General features: G+C 35.8%; 1 protein-coding gene across 1 annotated transcript in view; it reads right to left on the bottom strand.

The window, feature by feature from the left end:
• Nucleotides 1–12,937, bottom strand: part of PRSS12 (serine protease 12) — a 32,297-nt gene that overhangs the window by 7,503 nt on the left and 11,857 nt on the right. Inside the window, exons 6-10 of the mRNA XM_030450804.1 lie at nt 12,646–12,787; nt 11,540–11,736; nt 8,501–8,642; nt 2,475–2,680; nt 1,762–1,840 (exon numbers count right to left, since the gene is read on the bottom strand). Of these exons, the coding sequence (XP_030306664.1) occupies nt 1,762–1,840; nt 2,475–2,680; nt 8,501–8,642; nt 11,540–11,736; nt 12,646–12,787 (766 nt within the window). The remainder of the gene's footprint in view (nt 1–1,761; nt 1,841–2,474; nt 2,681–8,500; nt 8,643–11,539; nt 11,737–12,645; nt 12,788–12,937) is intronic.

Raw genomic sequence — 12,937 nt, 5'->3', positions numbered from 1 at the left:
AGTCAGAATTACTTTAGGGTTTGTTTGGGCATCCAGCCCTCTGAGTGTTTCCTACCACTGACAGTTATTATAATTTTTCTTCTCAGATTGTATTTATTGTGCAAAAAAACATTCTGCAGGTTCGTTGCCAAATACCATTCAAGTCAACAAGCCAGAAATTTCCTGTCAGCTGGTGAGGGGAAAGAAAGGAATTTCTTGAAAAGCTTAATCCAGAATCCTTTCCTGTCTGCATTAATATCTTTGTTGGTTCTGAGCAGTTTGAAAAGGGAAGTTGGCAAACCAAGAGGTATAAAGTATTTGAAGAAACCAGAAGTACTAGATTAGCACCTTTTTTTAGCCTGTCATCATCTGTTTTGTATAGTAGATCTGGTATGGGGATTTGGAGGCCTGTGTCAACAGAATGGGTTATTTTTTGGCAGTTTAATAATAGATTAGCAAAATATGGAATCGCAGATAATGCAGAAGGTGAGAGATGCACCTGTAAGTGACAGCAACAATCAAGAATAAGCAACAGGTAGTCTTGGGTGTGTTCTGACTGACATCAATTTGAATAGGCATGCTGGAGCACAAGAGTTGCTAAGGATCATCTAGTTCAGCATCCTATCTCAGAGTTACCAGTACCAACTATTTTAAAGTAAGATGGAGGAATTTACTATCTCTAAAGCATGAAAATGTAGGCTTTTTAAGTTGTGAAAGATGCACTGTAATATGTCTTTCCAAAATGGGGTATTTTGGACAGCCTTGGGTTTCCTGGTGTGTATGTAAGTATCCAGTTCCTTTTCAAACTTTGTCACTTTGTCCTAATGACTTCTTGAGTCCTTTTCTGTTGTTCATATGTTTTCTTGATTTTGAAGCACTTCTAAGTGCACTATTGCATTTTTTCACCTTTTTTGCTTCATCTCATGTCCACATGCTTAGTTATGAGATCAAATTTCTTGCTCTAGCTTAATTGTGGAATCCATTACTTCTCACCATTTCATTTTATCCAGTGTCCTTGGTACATATATTCTGAGACTGTAATTCTCAAGTTTTTTCACTACAATGCATTATTTATTTTTCTCATTTGAGTCTTTACTAAGGTAAGTAGTCCTACTTTGCTCTGTCTGACTTAAATGTTTTTCTGGGCTCCCTATTGATAATGTTTTTTGAAACTTCTATGAGTTTCTATGAACATCTATTTTTCAGGTTACTCAAAACAGTTTAGAAAATGAAGCCTATACTTCTATAGTAGCATTTAGTAGTAGTATACAATTAATTTGTTTATATTAAATAAATGTAAGCATGTAGTTAACAGTTAAGAACATAGTGTAAATAAATAGTCTGGGTTTATAGCTGTGTCATAACTGAGGCTTATTTCGTGAGGGAAAATTAGGTCTTTAGACAGTGAGTCATACCAAGGCTATTTTTTTCAATGTAGCTAGCTTTTAAAAGTTTTCTTCATATACCTCACATCCTGTAATCAAAACATGCTTTGAAAAAAAAAATGGTTGTTTTATAAGTAAAAAAATGTAACCCAATGAAGGACTAAGCCCATAAGCATCTACAGATTTTAAACTCATGCTTTCAATATTTATCAATTAATATTTTTGAATTTCCTACCAAATTTGCTTTAGGTGTATTTCTTCTTGTACTTCATGACAAGCCAAAAGAAAACTAAACAATAAACCTCCAATAAAACCATAAATTAAGCAAACCGCTTATGGTAAATACATGTCTTGGAAGATTTACGTTCAAAAGTCTTTGTCTTTACTAAATATTTACCGTAAAGAATTTTTGCCACCAATTATTCTCTTTTGTCGACGATGTAGTAATCTCAATCCACAAACAGAAGCAAAAGAATCTAAACAGGAAAGGGAGATGTAGACAGCATTAAACTCAAAAGGAAGTCAAATTTTCAATGAGAGTTAATTAAAACAACACAAAACAACCACCACTATGGTTAGTGTTATTCTGTTTCATGTTAGTTTTTAACAACCACGTTCTCAGACTTAAAAATCCTTTTAAAATGAGTTCTTTTTACTGATTACAGAGCACTTTACATATATGTGCTCTGCTTCTCAAGTGTAGGTTTTTTACAGGATTCTTCCTTACTTCATGTGAGAGGAAGCAGAACTTGGCAAACTTGGCATACATAGGTCTCAGTTCTCTGCTGAAGATAACACACACTTTGAAAAAATGCAAGTAGGTGTCTAGATTCTTGCATTTTTGTGTCCCTTATATAACATGGCTGCTTAAGGAGCTTAGCTGCTGTAAATTACAGCAGACAAATACGCTGTATCATCTGAATAGCTGTGATTCCTCTGTGCAGCTGGCACAGCAATAAGATCACACAGTAGGGAGGGTCTCCCACCACTTTACTTTCTGTAATTCCTTTGATATAACGGTTTACTTTGTGACATGGAATCTTTTACGTCCATCTCCCTACCATGACAGTTCCTCATCTGAACGTGTTGGTCCACCACTCAGTGCTTCACCTTTATTGCTGTTCCCGATGGCCTTCTTGCTTAGGCTGTCACAGATCACGCCCGCATCTTCGCTGTGACGGCAGTTGTGCATCCCAATGTCCTGCTTAATGCAGTCTGCCAAGGATCTCTCATTTCCCATACATTTCACGTTATCCACATGGATTGGGCCTTTACCCTCCCCAAAATAAGCCATTGTCCTTGCTCTAGCCAGACCTCTGGAAACAGAGCATATTTTTGTTAATTAAATATTTTAATGCATTATTCTGCATTTTACTCAACTGAAATATTTCAGAATGAGTAGTGAAAGACACTGTAGTTTTATTCCAAGTCCTGTCACTCTCTGACTTTATGACAGCTTTTGTTCTTGTTACTTCTGTTACTTCAGCAAGTAGAAAAAAAGTGTAGTAGAAAACCAAAATCGCTACAGTTCACTAATGTTTAAAAAGTGTTTTTACCAATCTAGTTAGAAGGTACTATGTGAAGTATTTTTCATTGTGATAGCATTATGAGTATCTATAAAGCAAAATATGTGAAAGCTGATTTTTCATAATCTCCTTAATCTTCATATAAAGTCAACATCTGGAAATGCTAAAAAATTTTTTTCTAGTCTGATTCCCTCAGGAAAATGGGACAGTTAAATACAGTATACTCACTGTGTAGTAGGAGCTTGGAGTTACAAATCTGTTAGTCGTTAATTGTTATTAGTGAATTGCAATAATTGCTATTTACATTAGACACTAGGAGGAAATTCTCCATGTGAGGGTGATGACACACTGGCACGGGTTTTCCAGTGGATTTGTGGATGTGTTCAAGGCCAGCTTGGATAGGGTCAGGATGGAGTAATCTCGTCTAGTGAGAGGTGTCCCTGCCCCTAGCAGGGGTTTTCAAACTAGATGGTCTTTAAGGTCCTTCCAACCCAAACCATTCTGTGATCATCATGCCATTTTTTAATGTGCCCCCCACAGTTGATTTCTAAAACTGTGACATAACTGGAGTGACTGTACCCATTTCAGTCTCCTTACCTACCTTTTCCTGGAAGAAGCCCCATACTTCGTGCTTGTGTGACATTTTTGTATGTAGGCCACAAGGCACTTCACAAAGGTCAGTATGATAATCCTGTGCTTGTATTAGGAAAAGTATCAGACCTAAGTATTTAAATATCAGACTTTGGACATTTTATTAGGGTTTGAAGTCCTGATCCTTATAGCTTGTCTGTAGTGCCATGCAGCTTCAGCAGTGACTGCAGTCACTGTGTCATTTGTGTGAGTGATCTCTTTTGAATGATGAACTTACTTCCCAGATGAGGGAATGCATGAATAAACAGAATAAAAGGACAGTTTAATTTAATAAGCACATGGCTAGTATGTATTTATGAGATAATCCAAAGCCTTAAATGACTTTGGAACCAACATAGGACTATCTTTGCCTACTGAGTTTAGTATGATTTAACTTGTCCATCACAAGAAATGTATCTCTTCTTGCTTCAAATATTTTTCTTTTGTGAATGATACTATGACTACAGATAACTACAAAAAATTGTCCAACTCTCCGGTGTCCATGGGCAGCTGATGTGTCCATGTATGCTTGTACAAAATAGTGAAACAGTACAGGCACTGGTTGCAAGGTCTTACATGATTTTGGTATCTCTATATCAAAAAACAAATGTTCTGCTTTAGGGCATTGCTCCAAAATTCCTCCAGATATAGAAAAAAAACTTTTGGGAATCACCACAGTATTCTTAGCTCTTCCTAGAGAAATGTTTATTGCAGTTTAGTATAGAATTACCTCTTCAGACTTTCACTGGTGATTTAATAAGAGTACTGCCTCCACTGTTTAAGTCTTAAAGAATACTCTGGTATCTGTGAGGTCATGTAAGTATATACTTTAGGAGAAAGAGATATAGAGAGACAAAGATGAAAGAGGGAACCTAGTGTGTATGGATTGCTTCCTATCTCTTACTGTGCATCAGTAATTTCTTTAGTTTGCTGGTAATTGCTGTGAAAGGTGCATCCATACCCATTCTTAACCAAAAAAACCAAAAACACAACCCCCATCCCATTATTTAAATAGAACATCTATCAGGAAACAAATATAAAAATGGTGGTGTTAAACGTAGAAGTGTTAAGTCTTGCGTGTTTGTTACATGCTGGAATGTGCTCTTGTAGCTGGTTTTAATTCACCTTTATCAAAGGTCTATGTGTCCCTTAAATGCTGCTTTCCAAGCCAGCTATGGTCAGCACAGATGGCCATCAGAGAAACAACCGTTTTGCTTGCTCAGTCTGTCCCTAGGGAAATAAGCAGCTGCAGGTCTTATCCCCTATCTTAGCTGAAACACAAGGCCATATACAATAACAGGCTGAGCTCTTCAGATGCAGTATTAGTGTTATGCATAATACTTTTAATCAGGAAATCCAGTTGCTTAATATAGATGGTCAACTGCCGCAGTACTGCATTGTTTTTTTTTCCTGTAGTAGATCATTTTTGGAGTACTAATGGCAGGCTATTTGTTAAGTTGTTGTGCATTTGTGCATGTGCATTCTTAAAAGCCTGCAAGGGGTCTGATTTTACTGGGCTACTTCATTCACTAGAACAAAAGAGCTTCTAAAGCCATCTTTTGCTCCTTTCTCCTTCTTTTGTATTTTAAACCCACACAGCAGGTAATACTTCAGAAAAGGTGTGTATTCTCTTAGTGTTTATCTTGCTGCATAGATACTTTGATTAGGCTGCTTCTTATGTTTTCCTGACTGGCTTTAGCCAATTTATAGTGCTGTTTTCAAATGTTATTTTATGTTTTTCTAACATTAATAATGGATTTGACAAACTGGCTTAATGAGACATCTTTAAAAGTAGTATTTCTTTGAACCTAGTGATGTTGCCAACTCAGGGATTTTATTTTAGTTTCAGAATGAGCCCTAGTAAATGGCTGAGAATGTTCCAAATCAAGATTTCACAAAATAAATGTACAGATAAGCTTTGACAATATAAATAATACATGCAGGAACAACTCAGTCAATTTTTTCAGTGTTTACCCTTTGCTTACACAGGTCTTCATTTTTGAGACAGTCTTTTCTCCCAATTGTAATTGTGTGACTTCACTTTTAATTTTTTTTTTTCCCAAAGAATGTAATTCCACAGTGGGAAAGATTTGAGAATGAAACATAACTTTATAAAGAGAGTTGACAGATAGTGGTTAGTTCTGCGATCAGCAATCATGAAAACTGATGCCAGCTTCAGTATTACCTGCTTTTTTAATTCCTCCCAAGTTACAATGTGTTTATTTCTAAAGAAACAATATTTATCACCATAAAGCTCAGATGCATGAACTCCAAAGGCCCAAATGTCTTTGGAACAGTCAAATTACCACTGAATATAATCTGAACATCATCAAAAAGATCTGTGCATTAACTTGGCCCAGAAGCAATTTTACCTCATCGGTGCATGTAACAGCATAGTCAAGTTTGTGGAATGCAACTGTCTAGACACAGGGTCACCAAGATCCGGTGCTTCTGACAAGCTCTCCTAATTTCTCAAAACTAATTTTAGATTTCTAAATATGTTTGTCCCTGGTCTTTCAGGAATTACGTGCTCTGTTATATCCTATCATCTTAACTCCCCATTCTGACATGATACAAATTGAGAATCCAGCCAACTGTCTGTCCTTACAAAGATTTAAAAAGACAAAGTGGAGATAAGTAGTTGACTTCGATCATCTGAGGGAGACATAAAAAGCCAGAGTCTGAGGATGCAGCAGACTACATGAATGACTCAGTGGGAGATAATACAAGTCAAGTTTTGTAGCTTTGAAACCACAGCCTACTACTACTTAAAATTATTCTTTACTAAACAAATAACAAATTCTTTTAGTTAATGTTATATGTTCAGACATAATGTGATGATTTTTAGTTGTACAAACTTTACATTATTAGATACAGCAAGATAAAGATACAGTTAGATACAGATAATGTTTTGTATTTTTTAAGCTCTAATTTCTTTACAGATACAGTCAAAGAAGACATTTTACTAGTTTCCTGTTGTATTTCACCAGTGGTTTACATATTTTTCAGCTCGTATTAATTCTGCTATTATATGTCTTGTTTATAGTTGTTATATCTTTATTATTATTACCTACTCAGAAAAAAGTGTTTATGAGTGATGTAAGCCTGATTAAGTGACTTTGTTCAAAAATTACATATATGCATTGCAGCAAATTTAATTACAGGGCTTTTTTGTCAAGTCTATTCTTATGTTACACTAAGTTTAATCAAGTTACTGTCAAACAGGCCAAAGCCATAATCTGTTCTGTAACATTTCTATCAAATTTCCCAGTGATATCAAGTCAGATCAGCATATTAAGGAAAAAAGCCATTGAACTAGGAATTCAGTAGCTGGTATACCTGTCTGAATCTGCAGCAATCATATCCACATCTTGTGACAGTGGATGCTGACCTGTTGCTGTATTTCACTAAAAGATTTAACAGTTGTGTTAAAACCTGTAAGAATTTTGAAGTTATCATTAAGGTTCACAAAAAAGAAATATTAACTATATGTAAAATTATACCTTTCAATGAAAACAGATCAAGAGCTATTTATACTGTCACATCAAATCACTAAAGCACTAGAATTTAGGAACCTTATGTTTTTATGTATTGGCTAAAGATGACTCAATACAAAAATTGTTATATGAATGAAAACTCAATTAAATATGGTGAAATGCAGAGCCTGTACACTAAATCACAAACATACAGAGAATCTGTATAGAATAACATAGAATAGTTCACAGAATATGTAATCATCTGTGTTGTTCTAGATGTTTAATCTTAGTTTCCTTCATTTTTTCCAAAATAGAAATTCCACTGTAACTTCTAAAAAATGTTTAGAGATCTGAAAACTGAAGATGAATGAAGTTAGACAAGACAGTTTGGGTGGCAAAGAGCACAGAACAGATACACTAAAACAGATTCTCTTCTCAGTTACCTTAGTGCAACTAAGTGTTAGAAAAATAAAAATAAAAAATTGTTGTACTATGTTTGTGTAATATAGATAGGTCACACCATAAGTGACAAATACATTATTTTTAGTCAAATTTTGATATTTAACTTCTAAAAAATATTTAATAATGTTAACATGCATTCCAGATGGCAATCAGACTCTGATACGCAGCATCACAGACTCAATAATCAGCCAGGTTGGAAAGGACCCCTGAGATCATCAAGTCCAACCTTTAATCCACTGCCACTGTGGTTACAAGACCATGGCACTGAGTGCCACATCAGTCTCTTCTTAAAAACCTCTAGGAATGGAGAATCCACCACCTCCCTGGGCAGCCCATTCCAATGCCTGATCACCCTCTCTGTAAAGAATTTATTCCTAGTATCTAACCTAAGCCTCCCCTGGTAGAGCGTAAGACCATACCCTCTTGTCTTACTGACAGCTGCTTGGGAGAACAGACCGACCCTGCCCTGGCTCCAACCTCCTTTCAGGGAGTTGTAGAGAGTGATGAGGTCTCCCCTGAGCCTCCTCTTCTCCAGACTGAACAACCTCATCCCCCTCAGCCATTCCTCACAGGACTTGTGCTCAAGTCCCTTCACAGCCTTCGTGCTCTTCTCTGAACCTGCTCCAGCACCTCAATCTCCTTCCTGAACGGAGGGGCCCAGAACTGGACACAATACTCAAGGTGGGTGTGTGCTGAGCACAGGGGAAGAATCCCTTCCCTGGACCTGCTGGGCACACTGTTCCTGATACAGGCCAGGATGCCACTGGCCTTCTTGGCCATCTGAGCACACTGCTGTGTGCCTTTAAATATGAAAATTTCTTTTCCGAATTATAGTACTTAATGAATACTCTTTTTTGAATACAGCCTGCTACTTATAGGCATTGTATAAATACAGTTTTCTAAAAGAATGCCAAACAAGTAAGTTTTAAAAGGCATGTGTTATGTTATGAGAAGTAGGCTGGTATTCCACAGTTGCAGAAACTTAACATTTTTGGATACTGCAAACAGATAACTTGAGAAACACCTTGATGAGTTTTCTTACTTGAAGCCAAGCTGTCGGCAGACTACAGCTGCATCCTTATCAGACCATCCGTCATCACAAATTGTGCCCCACTGGTCATTGATAAAAATCTCTACACGTCCCTCCTTCTTATTCTCACCATCCATCAGCCTGATGGGAGGACCTGGGAATAAATTACTGCTGTCAACTCACAGTAACAGAAGTAAGAACTTAGTACTCTAAGTAATTTTCATTGTGTTCAGCATATAGGGTCAACTGATGTTTATGTTCAGCAAGCCTAATACTAGCTGCTAAAGTAGTCATACTTTTCCTGGCTGACAAAAGGAAAGAGTTCATACAAATCACAAGACAATATGAAATACTACCGTATTTTGAACTTCAGAGTTCATATGGTCCCTTCATTTCACAGAAAAATGTGATCTAGCTCACATTTTGACCACAGAACCCTAGGAACAGAAAATTCTCCTCCTAAAGGCAAAAAGCACTTGAGATGTCTTTGATATGATACGCTTACAAGCTGAACACTTTATTCTTGCAGAAGCCTTATGGATGAATTTAACTGTATCTCAGTTCATAACATAATATTCTGCAGCATGTTATTCAAGACTAATATGTGACTATTTTTTTAGCAATTTGAATTGTTTGCTTAATCAGGTATGTTCACAATACATAATCTCACGTGAATTAGTCAGACTTAATTATGCTTTTTTCAGTGCTTGGATTGTAGTTATTTTTTAATCATTAAATAAAATAAATATTTGATTCTCACTTATGTTAAAACTCATTTAGAACATACTAGCATGCAAATAACCTTTAAACAATTATGAATTAATCTGAAACTCCTTTATAATGTTTAAGTGAGAATCATCTTCTAAGTCTTCTAGTATGTCATACTTTAAAATCATTAATACAGTAATTAGCCTTTCTTCTTAGAAATAATGGGAATGTTTCTCATGCTTCTAACCTGTTCCTAATATTTTCTATCTCTGTAAGAATGAGAAATTACTTAATTATTGTCTTAATTAAATCAGTATTTTGAGACATTTCCATTTGAAATTTAGTTCAGATTAATTTAGGTTATCAGTGAATTTTTATACCAAACCTTGCTGTGGATCAGAGCTAGTTAAATCTCACCTGATTTATTAATTAAAAGAGAAAAAATGAGAAAAAAATTTAAAGAGCTGTTTGCTTCAAATGTAATTTAAAGCATATTGTTTATACTGGAGTTCATACTGTCTAAACAGTTACATGAATTAGCTTAATCAACTTTCTGTTTAGCTATATTGTCATGATCTTCCATACTAAAAAAAAGTTGTAGTTATTGTACTGTATTCTATCTCATTTTTAGTGTTCCCTAATGTCTGTATTTCCTTGAGTCATATAATATGCTAGTTCCTCACCTTTTTTCCATGGAATTCATCCTTACAGGGAGCAAACAGACATTTTCAAATGCTGGGAAATAAATGGTAACAGTAGAGTCTTCGTCCACTTTGCAGTCGGAAATCTTGTAGGAAATTTCAAACTGCCTTCATTTTCTTGTTGGAATGAGGTGTTATTTTAGAATAATATGGATTAGGTGATAATTATACCCAGCTAGAGTAATGGGAAATTAGTTATAAAGTCTATCTATTTTATTGTTGTTATAACTTTCTGGTAATGGTAATGAGCAAATGTTAACATATGGATGCATTTAACTGAACAAGACCTCCTTCAGCTAAGATTATATTTTATAGCAATGTGAGCAAAGCAGCACAGATGGTTTGCATCTGTAAAGACAGCAGTCATGATTTGAATTCCTGTTATTTTTGGTCTGAGAAAACTCTTTCTACCAAGTATGATTTGACATCATCAACACAAAATGGAACAGTGCTGCAACAAAACATTCATTGGGTTGTAACAGGTCAGAAGGCTATAATGAAAAAGACTATAAAGGAGAGACTAGAAAAGTACACATGGAATTGCCAGTTGTGCTGTATAACAGATAGCAATGTTGTGTACTAAATCCATATCTCAGTTTGCAGGACAGCCATGCAGTCTCTAATTTCTGAAGAGCTTCAGAGGCACGCAGGCATATATGTCAGTAGAAGTTGTGAATCTAACTAGTTGTAATTCATATTTCAAATTCAACTAAAATATACTAGGGTAAATGGAAGAATATCAGCAACAATTCTGTAAAAGGCTACCTACTGACATGCTAAAAACATCATATATGGCTAATTTTTAAAATTAAACCTTTTTTTCAGAATTGCTGAGTAACCTATTGTTCCTCTGTAATTTTTACTGGGCAAATCTGATAGCTACCATCTTGTTTAATTATCTACATGTGGATTTAGGAATATTTGGAATTAATTTGTATATACTATGTTTTGCAATGCAACTGTGTAACTAGTATTGTTTTCTTATTTCTTTTCTTACCTGTGTTTTTATTCATTTTTCATACAAGTTTGTAGGCTTTTTGACATGGAATTTGGCTCTTTAATCTGTGTTTGTAATATCACTCTGTCCTTGCCAGCAAGTGGGGTGCTTCACCCACGCACAATATAAATGATAGTAGGAATACAGAAATAAATTCATGTTTCTCACCCTTCCTTCTTGTTTATATCTGATCCTCCTTCTTTCTCCGTATCTTTTTTTGGATTTTCTGACTGTAAGGTCATAGGAGGCTATACTATTGTTATCTACTCCTTCATGCTCAGGCGTATCTCCAATTTTTGATAGCATAAGACAGTTACTTAGAACTTGAAGAGTGCTGAGTGAAATGCAATATACCATTACGAAGTGCTGAGTAGGTCTAAAAACTAGTGAATACTGAGAAAACAGAACCTCTGGAATCTGACTTTATCTTACAAATGTGTGTTGATCTTTAATGTTCTGCCTGTTGATGTTCCTTTAAACAAAGCTTGATTAGTTCCTTCAAGAGAACAGTGAGAGTTTTTTCCTTCCTGTTCTTTCTTTGCAGCATCTGCCAAATACAAAGATTTTTAACATCCTTAAATACTTCACTCGGATCTGCACCCACTGCAATACTCATACTGTGAGTTTACCAAAGAGATGTCTTACCAAGTGAGAGTTTATGGCTGTCATTATCTGGATGGCAAATGAGTCTAACATCCTCCTGATGTCTGCAGTCATGCTTTCCCCATTCCCTCCTTGAGCATTGCAGAAGGTTTGTTTCCTTCCCTGAGCAGCTGACATCATCCAACCAGATGGGCACAGACCTTCCCTCTGAGAAGCTCGCAGGTGCACTTTTCCCATACCTGCGTAAAGGATACATAGTGTTTTGGTCCGCGGTGATCAGAGGGCACGTGGTACTTAAGTAGTAGAAAGGAAATAAAATATTTCTGTATAAAGAAAGGTTTCTCAAGCAGTAATGTTAGAGAGTGCTAACCATGACAGAGCAGGTTCAGTTAGCATTACATTCAGTGACAGCACTGTACACTGATTCTTTGGTAGTGTTTTTTTTTAAGGAATTAATGTTACGGTAATATGAATTTGAGAATGTAATACCATTGATTAGAGCCTGCCTTCAACCCAGCATATGCTGTCTAGCTGACTTTGAGCATGTTATTAGTAGTTTATATACATATATGTCTCGGTGGAAAAATGAGACAAAATTGGTTTTTTGAATGTAATCTGAAGGCAAAACAATTATCTAATGAGAGTGTATCATTATAGCTACAGTCACTAGGAAGAATAGTGAAAAGTGAATGCTTGAGACTAATGGGCTTTTTTCTAAACTATGCTTGTCAACACTTAACACAGCAAGGACCAGAGAGGATTTTTCTGAGCTAGATCCAAAAGGACTTGTGCCTTGAAAATGCCTTTGGTTTTTAATGACTGTTAGAAAAGCAAATATTTTTAAGAATCCAATTTTTATGGGCAAAACAAAACAAATCAGTTTTTCTATAGCAGCATATACACTGATCTCAGCCAAAAATATGATTGGAAGAAACTCAATGAACAAAGCTTTTTCTTTTACCTAAACTGAAGCCATAAGTATCACTTTGAGGCTGACGGAAGCAGGCTTTAAGGGATTTTATTTCAGTAATTTTTATGAAGCACTCATCTAATGCTAAAAAATGACTGTTGAATAACATAGGGTTCACATAAGTCTTATCATCACTGTCAAATCAGAAAGTCATACACCTAATATCAAGTAATCTTACTTAAATCCCAGCTGCCGGCAAACCACTTGTGTATTCAGCTCTGTCCACCCATCATTGCAGACTGTGCCCCACTGCCCAGTGTAATAGACCTCCAGGCGTCCCTCATGACTGCCTTTCCCATTTGTTAGTCTTAATGCACCATCTGTGTCATCAACAAGTAAGAAAAACCAAAAATAAGAATCAATTTTTCTATGTTCAGTAATGTTCAAAACCAAAATCAATAGCATTGCATTTACTATGATTGATCAGAGTATTAAGCTACTAAATCTAATGCCAATCATGAGGTGTCATT

This window comes from Calypte anna, chromosome 4B (assembly GCF_003957555.1).
Source record: "Calypte anna isolate BGI_N300 chromosome 4B, bCalAnn1_v1.p, whole genome shotgun sequence".
NCBI lineage: Eukaryota > Metazoa > Chordata > Aves > Apodiformes > Trochilidae > Calypte > Calypte anna.
The sequence above is the reverse complement of the archived record's forward strand: the minus strand, read 5'-3'. Positions and strand labels throughout refer to the sequence as shown.